Raw genomic sequence first — 16,573 nt, 5'->3', positions numbered from 1 at the left:
CTTCAAACACTGGGACTACGGATCTGAAAGCAATGATTAGAATGGCTGGACTTTCAGGATCTCTAACTACTATAATATTAAAAGAGAGAGAGAGAAAAAAAGGAAACTATAGCTAGGAATACAGATTTCAGGATTCTGAGGCTTTCTGTCACAATGATGGTACAATGGTATCTGCTTTCCAGAAGTTCTTTCATCTTTGCCTAGAGACTCACTAAACTGAGTAAGTCCTTACAAATATGCCGAAGACAACTATGTGGGCAACAGAGGACAGCAAAAATGATTCAAATTTCACGACTCGACTAATAACGGAATGAACAAAGAGGTGACAGTAACAGGTGATCCTGAACAAGTAAATGAAGGCACACGTGGTAAAGCAAATGAAGCTGGGCTCTGCCGTGGCTTTAGTGACCATCAGTGTCCTGGCCTCAGGTGACTTATTCCGGTCCTCAAACGCTCTCCATCGCTAGCAGTATCCGCTGTGGCATTCCTGCTGCTGGACGACACGCCATTATGTTATGGAAGGAGGACGTCACGCCCTTGAGGCCAGGGAGTAGGAGAATGGAAAGCCAGGCCTAGAAAGGCCTCCCAGAATCCGGTGATGATGCCCAATCTGAGTTCTTTTATAAACACCAACAGAACCATGACAGAACTTAAGAGTATAAAAGTTAAAAATCCCTAAAGAGAAGATTTTTTTCCAAAAATATTCAGAAAAGGAATGCAGACTCCTTAGCTTACTTTTCCCCCCATTTCTTATTGCCTCTACTCATTAAATCTCTGTGAACACCAACAAGTGGCTGTGGTTGAGGGAGAATGTTCCACTGCAGAGAAAGGAAAAACACATCCAGTTTTTCATAAGAAACTGTGGAACAACTTAATATTCATCCTCAGGCAAAATTCAGAGTAATCCTCTCAGAGACCCTAAAATTAGGAAAATGATTACCAGAACAGCCAAGACGCTACAAACCAGTATGAACTGCCCGCCGGTCGAACTCTTAAATAGAAAGTCACAATCCCAAATAAATGATGAAAGATGGTGTGTACACACTCGGTGAGCATTTCTTTGACCAATAACAATTCCAATCTTGACAAAAAGAAAAATGGCAAGTGAATAAAGGATTTTTAAAGCAAAGAAGATGCCACCAATCAGGAGCCCCAGAAGTGCTCAAGTGTCCATCAAAATGTCGTCTCAAACTCATGAGGCCCTCAGGTCAGGGCTGCTGCCAGCATGGCCAGGGGCCTGCACTGCACTAGAAGATGCTCTGACCCTTTCGGTGAAGTGAAAGAAGTGGGTGTGCGAGGCGGCAAATAACCCTCCCCAGTAGACAGCACCGTCCACTTCCAGCACTACTTACAAACTCGTAGTCTCCATCCTGTGGCACTTTCCAGTCAGAGGAGTTCCTCAGGGGAGCAGGTACACTCTGGCCAAAGCTGTTGATCTGATTTTCCTTTTCTTTTTGTTCGAAGTATTCAAGGAAAGATGGTCTGGCAGGCTGCATGGTCTCATCCCTTCCTGAAAACCAAGAAGAGTAGAAGGTGTAAAATGGTATCATTATTTCAGAGAAGTTTAATAAATATGTCTCTCTCCAGATGGGCTTTAGCCTCTATGTTGGTGGCTTTTTGTTGGGTAACACGTCTATGAGAATCTAGTGAAAACCGCAGGGAAATGCACAAATGCTCACTCCAAATGCTTCTTGTGGAATTTCAGAGGATTTATGGGCCCCTAAAATGCAAATGCCCCCTTTTTCTGGGTGGAGAGATTTGGGTGATGTAACAACTCTGAGTAAGCTGCAAATAGTACTTTGTGGGTCTCCTCGAGCAAAAAAAAAGTTCCTATGATATTTAGACTGCAAACAGAGAAGCGAGCAAAGATATGGACTTATCATCTAGAGACACAACATTTCCCATAGCTAACGGAGTAGGGAAGGGGAATAATACAGTAGGGTGACTTCCCTTGGATATTCTCATATCCAATTGGACTAATATTTGCATAAAAAAGCAAATATAAGTAAATCATACTGCATCCACTCCAGAAAATATTATGTAACTTTTAAAACCCTATTTACCAATGACTTACAATAAGGCTAGAAGTTGAAGATAGGATACAGTATTATACACAGAGTATAATCTCAACTCTGAAAAGTCATATACATAGGAGAAAAAAGAGTGGAGGAAAATGTACCAAAATGTTAACAGGATTTGTCTCTCACAGTGGATCTTGTAAGCTGGGGTGGTCAGGGAAGACTGGTAAAGGGTGTTTAGGTTGGGCTCCAAACCTCCCTGAGGAAAGGATCAGCAGTTATTAGCAGCAGCTGGAAAACGGAGCAGAATACAGCAGTTACTGGTTAGTAACTGGTGGCAAAAAGAATAATTTTACCTGGCACGCCTTAACAGCCTAGCTAGCTGAATGTACCCACTTCACAGAAGTTCTGCTTCTGATTAGTATTCTAATATTAGAAAGTACGGAAGTTTTTTCCAGGGCTTTCCATGAACATGTAGGTTTATACTGCCCTCTTCCCCAGTAACCAGGAAAAAAGACCAAAAAGGTGCAGAGCTCTAAGAAGTGGATGGGGAGGGGCCTAGAAGATAAAAGCCAGCATGTGCTTCTCTCCAGACATCCTTGTTCCGTGCACTCTTATCTCCCGACGTCTGCCCTGTCCAGCTTCAAGCCGGCATCCTGACTGCCTCTCAGACATTTGTCATCTCACTTTGACTGCTGCCAAGTTCAAGAGCAGCCAATCCCAGACTTGCCCACTTCCAAATGCTGCAAGAAGCCTACTTTACTTCACTGTTGCCTCCTCACTTATTAGTGATGAAACACAGTGTTTACTAAGACCAGTCAATGAATACGACTGAATGTGTGTTGTTTTGTTTGTTCTAGGTCCAATAATATTAAGTGCTTTTCAGGCTCTTTAATTTTTTATTTTTTTAAAGATTTTACTTATTTATTTGACAGATCACAAGTAGGCAGAGAGGCAGGCAGAGAGAGAGGAGGAAGCAGGCTCCCTGCTGAGCAGAGAGTCCGATGTGGGGCTCAATCCCAGGACCCTGGAATCATGACCTGAGCTGAAGGCAGAGGCTTTAACCCACTGAGTCACCCAGGTGCTCATGCTCATTTGTTTTTAAGTTAAATTTAAGGTATTATTTCATAATCTAATTCTGAAGGAACCACACCAAAATAAAACTTGTCCAAGTGAAGGTGTTTTGGATTTATTGTCCAGTCCTTTTGTTCAATCCGCTCCTCTGGGCCCAGCACCAACCCTGCAGCAAGCCAACACACAGGTCTTCACATACAGCGAGAGAACCTAGGGAGCCTCCTGCATGCACACAACGGCAGTGGTGCGCCGACTTCCCCCTGCAGACAGCAAACAATGCTCTCTTGGATGGAATCTCCCGCTAGACAGGCCAACCGGCCAAACGGAACAGAAAGTCCTGAAACAAAACAGAGAGCCCAAACGGCTTTTCAAAGAGCTAGTTAGAAAAAGACTGAATTGGGTCCACACCTCGCACCCTAAATCAGGAAAACTCCACATGGGTAAAGGCTCTGATTTTAAGAACAGGAACCATAAACACTGCAAGAAAACTTGTGTGGATGCACTTGAAACTGGGTGTGGTTTCTGACGATGACAGAAATCCAGATGCAATGAAAAATGGATAAATAAAAACATTTTGTGTGAAGAAAACACCATACATTTTTAAAAATGAGTAAGCACACACACAAGCCAAGACAAAAGACAAATGGTGAACTGGATGAAAATATTTGCAACAAGTACCATATTTTTTTTTTAAAGAATCTTCTTTAAAAAAATTTGAGAGTTCTTGGTATTAGGCAGATAAGTTCCCACACACACACACACACACTTCCTAAAAATCTACCAAAAGAAGACCAAACAAGGTAGAAAAGTGGGCTTTTGAACAAAGTTGACTTTTGAACAAAGCAGGGGTTAGGGCACCGACCCCTACGCAGTTGAAAATCATGTATACCTTCTGACTCCCCCAAAACTTAACTACTAATAGCCTACTGTTGACTGAAGCCTTACTGATAACATCAATAGTCGATGAACTTACATTTTGTGTGTCTTAAGTGTTACATACTGTATTTTTACAATAAAGGAAGCTAAAGAAAAAGTTATTAAGAAAATCATAGGAAGGAAAAGGAAGGAAAGGAGAGGAAAAGGAAAGAAGGAAAGGAAGGAAAAGAAAATACACTTACAGTACTATATTGTATTTATAAAAAAAAAAAAAAAAAACTGCATAAGTGGACCCACAGAGTTCAAACTCTGTTTCTGTTCAAACTCTTGTTGTTCAACTGTATATATACAAAGTAATCCAATTAGTCCTTACACATGAAACAAAATGCTTAGGGTCACACACAGTAAGAGAAACTCAAATCAAAACTATTTAGAGATGAGATTTCTTACACTTCAAAAGGACATTGAAAAGCCTGACAATAGCTGACCTGCTGGGAAGGCTTGTGGGGACACAGGCACACTCATCCACTGCAGAACTGGCATGCAAAATAGTACAGGCTCTACAAAGGGGATCTGGCAATAGCTGAACATCAAAGTATGAAACACGGGAACGAACAAAGAATCTGGGTGTACTGTATTTGAGCTGCACGTATGAACACGAGTTCATAATATTAAAAAAAATTCCAAGCATCTTTCATTAAGAAGTCTTAAAACAATAACACCCCATTATCAATGAGCACACCTGGTGCTCAGATCTTGGTTTGCAAATACCATCTCCCACTCAAAGGAACTCAGGCTTCTTACGGAAAACAGCTGACTCCTGGTCTAGGGCAGGAAGAGTATCAAGTGGGCCTGGAACATCTTTTGTGCCATAAAAAGCAAACAGTTACTCAAAAACTAACGGGTACATACCAACAGGAAACAGGAGCCACCTTGAGGGGCTCCCACTGGTAAGTTCTGGGACACTTTCAGCACCAGAAAGAGCTCACTGACAAGGAATCTAAGAGCTCAGAGTAATAATCGAACAGTGAAGAGGTTTGGGAGAGAAAGGTGTTGTCAAGAGATTATACCACTTGACAACTGTATTATCAGAATAAAATATCCTCTTTTTAAAGAAATACACACAGATTATCTCCTTTCTTAGAAAATACAGACTGTTCGAGAGTAAGCTGTATATACCACACACTAACCCCTCATTACTTCTGTCATTTCATATCTATTTACCCCTTCATCTTTATATATGCAAAAAAATGACTGAATTGAGTTCATCAATAAAAATGGCAACTCTGGATACAAATAACAGGTAATTTAAAATATGTTCTCCTGTGGAATTGTTACAAAACCCACAAAGGCATTATTTTCTTAAAGCAGCGCATCCAACAGTAAAAACTATTTAACTGTTACTCTATATTTCTATGATTCTTCATTTGCTCCTTTCAGTTGCAATACAGGTGGATCTTAGAAATTCAGGTCTCTAAATCAGGGATGAAACATTAAAGATAACCTTTCTGTGGTCTAATTCTAAACCGTATCATAAAAATCAAAGGAATGTTTGTTAAGTCAGAGTATAATCACTTGTCTAATTTCTATCACTGCTTAAATGAGAAAACAAAATACTTGCTTTCTTTGTATTTCAGTTTTTTCTCTTATTTGATGAAGACAGCCCTTCCCAGGTCAGTTGAAACTTTCTAGTATTTTTGACGGTAAATCACCAACTATTATTTGTCACTTTCAACAACTAAAGGGTCAGAAATAAAAACTATCTAAAACATCTTTGCTTTCACCTTTTGATACTGATAACCAGGGACTTGATTATACCCAATATTTACTAGAGACCAAAGTTCTAAAAACTAGACAAGATTTTGCAATAACAGAGTTCTGATCTAATCGCACATTCAGACATGCGCTGGAAGTAAAATTCACATGTAAATTCACAAAATGTAATTATAGTCAAATAATTAAGCTCACATGTATCAGATTACAAAAAGCTAAAGTTGATTTTGGAGACAGCACTAAAAAATCCCTATCCTGGGGTTCAAAGATCTAGATTTTGGTCTCACTGTAAGATCTGGGAAAACCACAGGTTCCAAGTTACAAAAAGAGGTCACTGGACCATCACTTCTTATGTCCCTTTGCAGCTCTGAAAATGTCATTATTCTAGGAGTTGGCAAGTAGCTCATGAAAATATATTTATTCTCAGTTACCAATAACCACTGAAAAACAGTTCTTATCTCCAGAGAGATCATGACACTTGATAACCTCTATCTAAAATGTGCCCAGGAGCACCTGGGTGGCTCAGTCACGTAAGCATCTAAATTGAGTTTCAGCTCAGGTCATGATCTTAGGGTCCTGGGTTCAAGTCCCATATCAAGCCCCACGCTAGGCTTCCATGCTCAGCACAGAGTCTGCCTGTCCCTCTTTCTCTGCTCCTCCTCTCGCTCACACATTCTCTCTCTCTCTCAGGTAAGTAAATAAAACCATTAATAAATAAAATATGCCACAACTGAGATGTGTATGGGCATAAACCAAAGACATGACCAAACCAAAAAGTTAGGACTTAAAATACTTGTGACAAGACTGTCTCTGATTCTGAGTTTCGTTGTTGTTGTTAATGGCTTATTCTGGAGGGAGGGAAGGAGCAGGGAAGCCTTTCTTAAAACAGATGGAAGAAGTAACCACATTTTTCTTGGCCCAAATTGTAATAAAGATATCACCTAGAGATGCTGGTCATAAAAATGTTTTCTATCACTAAAGCCGAAGACATGAATGAATCAACCAGTAAGGGAAGCCAACTCAACTGGCAAGAATCAGCATGCATTCTTAAAAAAAAAAAAGGTGTATTTGTGATTCCTGTATCTAGTCATTCCAGAAATTAACTGCCTGCACCACAATATTCTTTACGTGTTAGAGTGCTTCTCGGATTAAGTTTATATGGAGCAGTCAGAGCTCCTGCTGTGACCAACATCTTCTCGCTAACACTGTAATTGAGTTATAGCACCTGTTCTCACTCTTGAGTTTATAGACTGAAAAGAATTTTCAAAAACAATATCTGCATTACTGTAATAATGAATATCTTAGATAGGATGTTTGCAAAAAATGACCATGATCGTTTCTGCCCAGTATCCTCACCTGTTGCTCTCCCACATGGACTGTGGGTCTGGCCATGTGACACACTTTGGCCATTGAAACAGCAAAAACCTTGTAAGCAGGGACTTGAGAAGTGCTTCCCCATCCTACTACCACATAAAAAAAAGTGAGTGAGCCTGCTGGATGGCAAAATACCATGTGGCGTGAGGCCTCAGTCGACAGACTATCTTAGGTCTTCATGTGTCAGCCAGCCCCGGCCGCCATCACAGCAGCTGGCACTAAGCCCGGGAAGGCAGCTGCGTTCCTCACTAGAGCACCAGTGCTGCAAAGAAAGACCACTAGGTTTGAAATGGTTTGTTACACAGTAAAAACTAACTGAGATGCTGTCTCTCTCTCTCTGTCCCTCACACATACATATACACATACACACGGCTCAGTATCTACAAAAGGAGTTCTAGCCTTTGAGAACGCGAGTTCAAAGTCAACTAAGGTTTACTGAATACTTTCTAAGTTCCATGCTTTTGATGAGGTACTTTTGCGTGATATTGCCATCCAAACTTCATGAACACCATGTAAATGAAGGAGGGAGGGAGGAGGACCTGCCCTTACTAGGCACACAAGTATTAGACAATGTACCATTTCACTTAGTCCTCAAATCTTTAGAGGTATGTATTATTACTTCCACCTTACAGATGAGAAATCTGCCTACGATTATGCAGCTAGTTACCAACAAGGATAGGACGTGAACGCTGATCATCAGATTTTAAGACTTGGGAGCTGCATCTCATACTGCAAATTCTCCAAAATCAAAATGAAAACTCTCCTGACATGTCAGAACTGCCACTAAATTGAGTGTAGAAAGAGTGGGGGGACGGAATTTTCCCAGGAACCTTATCTTTGAACTTTTCTTTTAGCGCTGCTGAGCTAGATGATCAAGTGTGCTGGACAACAGCCTGTCCGTACTGAAAAGCCTAAGAGAATCAGTCCAAGCTGATTAAAGGCAACACTGTCCCTGGGGCTTCGACTGGCTGGTGGGCTTTTTGTTTCAAAGTGAGCTGGGGTATTTTTTCAGATGTATCCCGGGAAAAGAAGACGTTCAGCTGAAAGATAATGCCAGAAACCTGAAGCCCAGGGGAGAATGGACTGAGCAGAAAAGTCAAACTTCCCAAACAGCCATCTCTTGCTCTGATTCTTTTATCTAACGCAGGAAATGCATGAATTCCTGTACTATGAATGACCCATTTTTCTTTGCAAGCAGCATTAGGCAAGCTCAATGGACAATCTGTGTAAGCTCACAGATCGGGGGTGAAGTCATAAGCAAATGTATTCCATATTCACTTTTCTCTGAAAAATGCTATATAAAAACAGAAGGACCCAACCACCCAATGTCCATCAGCTGAAGAATAGATAAATAAAATGCGGTATAGACACACAATGGAGTATTATTCCACGATGAAAAGGAATGAAGTACTCACACACAGTCACATGGGCTACAACACGGATGAACCCTAAAAGTATTATGCTAAGTGCAAAGAGCCAGTCACAAAACACCGTATATTCTATGTTCAGAATAGGCAAATCTGTAGTGACAAAAAGCAGGTTAGGACAGAAAGCAGGAGATGGCAAGTCACTGCTAATGCATATGGAGTTTCTTCTGGTAGTGACCAGAATTCTCTAAAGTTAGAGTGTCAGCAAAATAGGGTATTATCCATACAATGGAATTATTCAGTCACTACATGGACAAACCTTGAAAACATGAAGTGGAAGAAGCCAAACACCAAGGCCACATTCTGTATGATTCGAAAACACGCAAATCCACAGAGAAAGAAAGCAGATGAATGGTCGCCTGGAGAGAGGGACATGGGGGTAACAAGAAGTGACTGCTACCAGGACTGTGGGTTTCTTGGGAGTGTGAAGAAAATGTCTGGAATTTGACAGTGGCTATGGCTACACAACCTTGCTAATATACTAAAACTCCTCAGAACTGTATTACTTTAAAATGGTGAATTTTATGACAGGTGAATTACAGCTCACCTTTTTGTGAATTACATCTCAATTAAAAATACATTTATAAAAACCAGATTGCGGTGATGGTTCCACAACTCTGTAAACATACTAAAATGCACTGAATTGTATACTTTTAAAAAAAATTTTTTTTTATAAACATATAATGTATTATTAGCCCCAGGGGTGAACTGTATACTTTAAATGGGTCAATTTTACATGGTATGTGAGTTATAGATCAGTAATTCAATTTTTTTAAAAAAGAGGAAGGACCCCTTTCCTCTACAATCCACTTTGGTTTCTGGATTCACATATGCTATGGCACAATGCCAGGGTAGTCATAACTGGGAAAGAGCTTGACCAAAGACTGAAGCCCGTCTTTTCCTTTGGAGTGACCATCTGCTGGATGTTCAACTTCATGCCCTTTCATGTTTACACTCATTTTTATAAGACTGTCACTAAGTAAACCATAATGGTCACTACTCTGTCCTTAATGGCCACAATAATAACCCTTTTCTACCTTAGTTTTGTTTGAAGTTAGAACAGTAGGCAAAGCCTGCATTCTCTTCTGTTTCACCTATGAGCATCTGCAAGAAAAAACTCGAGTAATCCCTCAAATGTCTCCTTCTGGCCTGGAATTTTGTGCCTTATCAGAGGGTTGTCTGTCTTGATTTTTAATCTAACCTTTATTAAACTTTGTTTTTTGTGTGGTTTTTGTTTTTGTTTTTGTTACTGGGCATCTAAGTGCTTTCTGCATAGTAACTCATTTCATTACACAAGTGACTATCCAAGTTTCTATGTCTGGTCATAAATATTCCTTTGAATGTTCTTTGAAACCACTAAGAACTGCTGGAATCGTAAGTTATAGGATTCCCTGGAGGCCAACTAGAATAACTCTTCCAGTTAACCAATTTTGACAATTGCCTCTATGTAAATCGACAGGACTTCTGGGCTGTGGCGCTCACGTCTTTAAGTCTGGTGAGCTGCCACGTATGGATTCAAAGTGATCTAAATCCAAACTTCAAAGGGTTACTAACTAGAGCAATAGAGGCAGAATATCTAAAAAGATACAGAAGGTTGACAAGTGAAAATAAAAAGGGAAGACCAATTAGGAAATGTACTGCAAACATTTCCCAATTGGTCTTCTCTTTTCCGGCTTTTTCGAACTCCACATCATCCCACTGACTCTCCTAAAAAAACCACTTTGTTCTATCATTTCTGATAAAAATGTCTTTATATTACCCTATGACCAAGAGAATCAAGTTCAAACTTAGTGTGGCATTCAAGGTCCTTCCATAGCCGGTCAAAACCCACTTCAGCCAAACTGAGTATTTAATATATATGTTTATGTTCCTGACTTTGCACCTGCTAAAACCTCCCCTAGCCTTTCTGCACATCTAGGTCCTTGCTTTCCTTCTCACAAAACCTTTAACACTTGTCTGTACCACTTACCCAGCATTTAGCCTATAATTATATTACCTCCATATACAAAGATCCTATATTTCCAACCAAGTTATCATCAAATACTACTATGTAAAGCATCCAGAGTAATATCCCAGACAAATAAAGAATTACAATGACTAGTTACAGTGTAACAGACACTCCATAAATACTAGATCATGATAATGACAAATATCATCTTCCCCTTTAAACCTATTTTAACCTATTTTAAACCCCTTTAAACCTAACTCCTGGTCAGCAGCAAATGCCTCATTTAGTTTTTGTACACTATACAGTAATGACGCAAGTGATTACCTAATAAATACTTTTTGTTTGGCATTACATATTTATTGTTAACAAATACAGATTCCAACTTGCTACTTTTTACAGGACAAACACTTGAGAATCATCTTTTTCTATGTAGAGCCATTTAAGTTGAACAAAATGCATCTCCAGGGGCACCTGGGTGGCTCAGTGGGTTAAAGCCTCTGTCTTCAGCTCAGGTCATGATCCCAGGGTCCTGGGATGGAGCCCCACATCGGGCTCTCTGCTCAGCAGGGAGCCTGCTTCCCCCCTCTCTCTCTCTCTGCCTGCCTCTCTGCCTACTTGTGATCTCTGTCAAATAAATAAATAAAATCTTTAAAAATAAAAAATGGATCTCCATTCCTTTGCTGAACAAGAACAGGCAGGTCAGAACAGCTTAGAGCACCAGAGAAATATATTCCCTTAACCAGTCACAACTGATTTGTCTGCCTCTTAGGCATAAGAGCCAAAGCACATCTTTTAGGACTCATTTCCCCTTGTTCTTCTTTACTTTCATGCTACTGCTCTCTGTCTTGGAAAATACAGTTCCCCCACGGCTATTCTTGGCTCTCCTTTCACCAATTTAACTATAATGTAGCACCTTATCTTCCCAAAAATATAGGCCTTGAGCCCTTCGCCCAAGTCACACTGAGATTTGCTACTTTCATATCCTAATATGTGGTTTGGCAGGGTGTTTCGAATGAATTTTCAGGCACCACGTGTCTGTGCTTTTTGGCTCATCCCAAAAGAATCAAGAATGTTAATGGTTTCCAACGATAAAATTGAGCCCCAGCATCTGGACACAATTAGGAAAACTGCACAAACAATTAGAATTTAGTCTCCACTCTGGCAAGATAACCTTGAACTATTTGTGCAATTGTGAGAAAAGTCTAAGGGCCAAGACCCCACTCTTCTCCTGTAAATCCCACCCAGCAGAAAGCCGCTGATAAATGCACGGTGAACTGCAGCGATTATCTTTCAGGGAGAGAAAAAAATCCAGGCAGTAAGAAATGCCACAGTATTAAGATAACAGTTTGAAACTTAACAAAGGAAGGCTCAGGTGGATCCAAAGTCTAGCCTTCTTTAAAATCTGACATCTTGTATTTTGAACTACTTAACAGATTCTCAAAACACCTATATCTTATTGCCAAGAAATGTGAAACACACGCACACACACAAACACCCACTCACTTGCTCTCATCGGGGCACATTTCTAAACCATTACTGAAACTGACAGGTAACCGTCCTTTAGTTCGACCATTTTCTTTTTCTTTTATTTTTTTTAAGATTTGATTTATTTATTTGCCAGAGAGAAAGAGGGAGAGAGGGGGTTCATACAAGCAGGGGGAGCGGTGGGCAGAGGGAGAAGCAGGCTCCCCACTGAGCAAGTAGCCTGATGTGGGCCTCGATCCCAGGGCCCCATGATCATCCCCAAGCTGAAGGCAGACACTTTAACCAACTGAGCCACCCAGGCATACCAGTTCAACCACTCTCATGCAAGTTGCACAGGCAAAGAGGCAGCACTTACAAAACACAATTAGAATGAAGTATGAAAACATAAAAATACATAAAAACATAACTAGCAAGAGAAAACGAATTAGGATGAGAAAAGCACCTTTGGTTGAAGGAACATGTAGGCCCAATTAAAAAGCCACTGCCATTCATTAAAATACCCATGAACTTATATTACTTACCATTTTCAAGCATTTACAGGCTCAGTATTTTATATACGTTAATTCATATCATCTTAACAGCACTACAAAGTAGGAACTTTTACGGCCCATTTTTTCAGGCAAGGAAACTGAGGCTCAAAGAAAAGGAAGTAACATGCCAAAGCAGAACAAAGTTGTTTATAAGATTCTGAGCAAGTTTCTTTTTTTTTTTTTTTTTAAGATTTTATTTATTTATTTGGCAGAGATAGAGCAAGACACAGCGAGAGAGGGAACAAAAGCAGGAGGAGTGGCAAAGGGAGAAGCAGGCTTCCCACTGAGCAGGGATCCCAATACAGGGCTCAATCCCAGGAACCTGGAATCATGACTTGAGCCGAAGGCAGATGCTTAATGACTGAGCCACCCAGGAGCCCCAAGATTCTGAGCAAGTTTCAGAGCAAAGATTCTAACTCCAAAAATCAATGTTCTTCCCATGATCCCTTTTACTTTCTCCTACCCTTATTAAGAGATACATTTCTAAGAAAATGAACTGTTTTACGTTTTAACTTTGATATGTGTAACTATACCAATGCATGTGAAACTCTCAGACACTGCTGTGAGTGGCAAAGACACACACGGACACTTAATATTCTCTGGCGACAGTTTTAAACATCCTGAGGAGATCAGAAACTGGGGCACTAAGGCTACTGTGGTAAAAGAAGGGTTAAAATACCTGCAGTACTTATGTCCTATTTACCATCCTTGCAAAATGCTATCACTGGCATCAGGGAGAATGAGACCGAGAACACACAAGGGACACAGCGTTTTAACGATCCCCTCCAAACAACTGCAGGTGTTAAGAAAATAGGCTTTGAGTCAAGAATTTCCATCTTCTGCAGCACTGAAAGTAGTATCTGATGGATGGTGTTGAAATAAAATCATTTCAACAGGAGCCTGGGCTTTGGTTTTGACATGAGGAAACTTATGGCTACAATAGGGGCCTTCATGAGACTTAGGAATTTCTGGAGAACTACAAATACACAGTATTTTCACCACGTAATACTATCACAGGAATTTACCCAAACTGCGCTCCTGAGCTGTCCTAACATAAGTATGCCACTCGCTTTAATATTCTATTTCCAAGAGATTAATTTGGCCATTGCTCTAGAATAAGAATTGGAAATTTCTCAATGGTGTGCAAGTTTTAAATAGAAATCACCCACTTACTCCCTTTCACGGAGTCTAATTTAAAAGGCTTAAGTCAGAACTTGGACACTGGAAGATGAAAGTTTCTTTTTTTAAGATTTTATTTATTTATTTTGACAAAGAGAGAGCATGTGCACATGTGCATGTGCATGCGCAGGCTGGGGGAGGGACAGAGGGAGAGGGAGAAGCAGGCTCCCCACTGAGCAAGGAGCCCAATATGGGACTGGATCCCAGGACCCTGGGATCATGACCAAAGCTGAAGACAGATGCTTAACCAACTAACTGACCCAGGTGTCCCTGGAAGATGGAAAGACTGATGCCACGGATTCAACCCTTTTAAACTAGAATGCCCACTGCCACCTCTACTATTCAACACTGTACTGGAGGTCTTGGTAAGAAAGAAAAATATATAAGGATCAAAAGAAAGTAGTAAGATTGACTTCTGTAGAGTCAATATGGAACAGATTAGGTGAAAACTAAAGAGGCAACAAAACTATAAGTTGCCATTATTAATATACTTTGATACACAAGTAACGTTCCCCAAGTCAGCTCTGTACCAGAATTTTAAGTTTTATTTAAAATTTTTATTTAATTCCTTGGTTAGCCATTTTAGCTGATGATGAGTGCAAAACTACATCCACGGCACTGTGGTGCAGAAAGAAAGTGTCAGTTTGGTGAAGGTCTACTGAGAAATCCGGGAAGAGAGAGGAAAAGTTTAAACTATTTTGAGACGTTTTGGCAGACTTCAGTTTTATTTGAACTTCGCCAAGTATGAGGTATCCAATTTCCTACCTAAATAAAATAAAGACACTGTCCTAGTGTTGCTGCACTTACTTAAAATAGATTTTAAAATAAATAAACGACAGTCTTGAGGGAGAATAAAGCCTACTACAGAAAGGGGATTTGTGAACGTAGGTGGGGGCAGGGGGTGGGGGACAAGGGGAACACACCATTCTAACCATGACCTGTTACAGAGCTCCCTCTGCTGGTCCAGAGAAAGAACAACAATCCTTACACTGACCTACAACCTCTCCTGTGAGTTCAGATCTTTGGAGCAAAGTTCTTGTCTTCAGATCTTTGGGGCAAAGTTCCTGTATAGCTCTTACCAAAAACAAAAACAAAAACAAAAAACCCCACACTTAAGTACACAAATAGAAGACATCTTCCCAAATCCCCAAACTGATATTTTATCCAGACACAAGTTTTCAAAGTACTGCACGCAGACCGAGTTCCACGGTTCTTAGAAGTTCCCGAGGTCTCTTGTTAAGACGGCCGGGTCTCACCCCTCTAGCTGCAAATGGATTCTTTCTTGGAGATTCAGATATACACAACCACAGCTTGCTCCCTGACACAGAATCCACTGTTAAGCCTACCATCACAGGCAGGCTCCCTTGGAGAACCACCTGTCCTTCGCTACTAGAACTGCTGGGGAAACTTGTAGAGTGGCCAGTTATTCACACAACCAGCAAAGCAGAGGTACATTCCTGCAGGCTGGAGCTCACCGACATATAATCTGTAACATGAGCCTCAACCACTTAATAAAAAGGCTCTGCCAAAGTGGAAATATAACATAATAAGCTTTGAAATCAAACATTATCTGGCTTGAAGCCGCCGCTCTTCTGTTACTCACTGTGTGATCACGAGCAAGTTACTTAATCTCTTCGCAATTTCATTTCTGCTGCTATAAAATGGGAGGTGGCTATATTTACCCCACAGCATGATACTAATGATTAATACGGGAAACGCTGCAAAGGATTAAGCACAATGCCTGATACATATTAAGGGCTTAATCATTAATGGCTATTAACAGTTATAATGCTTATCTTCCTGAGTAGAATAGACAAAGAGTTTATATATAATACATAATTGGTTCTAGGAAAAAGAAAAAGATTACCTCTGGAATCTCCTCAGAAGCCAGGCCCCGTCTGAATCATGAATTTTGATGAGCTTTGTATTAGCTCTAATGACCACTCATTTAAGAGTGGGCTTCCAAACAAACTAGAAGTTCAGCAGAAGGAAAGGAGCACAGACTCTAGATTTCAGATTACCAGCACTGGCACTTACTTGCCATGTGACCACGAGCAAATAACAATCTATCAAGTCTTCCCCGGTGGAGAAAGTAGAGACCTAGCCTCACTATAGACAGTCCAAGATGACTGAATGGGCGGAAGCACTAGAGGCCCCCTGCACTCGAAAATTCAAGGCTTAACAAAACAGAAACATTGTAGTGCTCAAAACGAGAACAGGAAACTCTACGAATGGCAAAAGCAACAGAGGAACCCAAAGCACTGAAGTGAATGGCCCTCTGGGAAAACCAAACCAAAGAGACTAGTTTTAAGCCTGATGTGGGAACAGGAACCGGGATAAAGACAGGAGCCAACACACGTCTATAAAAAGGAAGCTAGAACTCAATTCCTAGCACAAAGAAAGAAGCCAGGACAAACCACTCACAAGCTCAAGGACATGGCTTAGGAATGGCTTCTGCCTGTGTGAGGGGTGGAAGAGTCAACTTCTAGAAATATAATTCCCTTCGCTGTACCACAAGCACACTACAGAAATGAGAAATAATCTAAGACTCCTGGAATGAAAGACCCCTTAGGGCCCCACAGGGACACCCAAGCAACTCAAGGAACATAAGAGACCTCCGAAGAAGATACTTCCCAATGAAGATAAGCCCACAAACAAAAATCACAAAGTATAAGAAGAAATCTAACAGCATGAGAAATAGCAGACACAATAAACAGTAGAAATTAGACCCAAGAAACTCAAGATAATAGACTGATCTAAAAAATACCTTATGAGCACCCGGGTGGCTTAGTCAGTTAAGTGTCCATCTCTTCGTTCCAGCTCGGGTCATGATCCTGAGGTTGTGGATCAAGCCCCACGTGGTGGGGGGGGGGGGGGGGGGGGGGGGGG

General features: G+C 40.7%; 1 protein-coding gene across 1 annotated transcript in view; it reads right to left on the bottom strand.

The window, feature by feature from the left end:
- The window catches only part of STK4 (serine/threonine kinase 4), a 92,806-nt gene that overhangs the window by 40,884 nt on the left and 35,349 nt on the right, over window positions 1–16,573 (bottom strand). The window contains exon 10 of the mRNA XM_059407085.1: window positions 1,353–1,510. Within this exon, the coding sequence (XP_059263068.1) occupies window positions 1,353–1,510 (158 nt within the window). The remainder of the gene's footprint in view (window positions 1–1,352; window positions 1,511–16,573) is intronic.

This window comes from Mustela nigripes, chromosome 7, assembly GCF_022355385.1.
Source record: "Mustela nigripes isolate SB6536 chromosome 7, MUSNIG.SB6536, whole genome shotgun sequence".
In the NCBI taxonomy this organism is placed as follows: domain Eukaryota; kingdom Metazoa; phylum Chordata; class Mammalia; order Carnivora; family Mustelidae; genus Mustela; species Mustela nigripes.
This window is presented reverse-complemented; position numbering and strand designations above follow the sequence as displayed.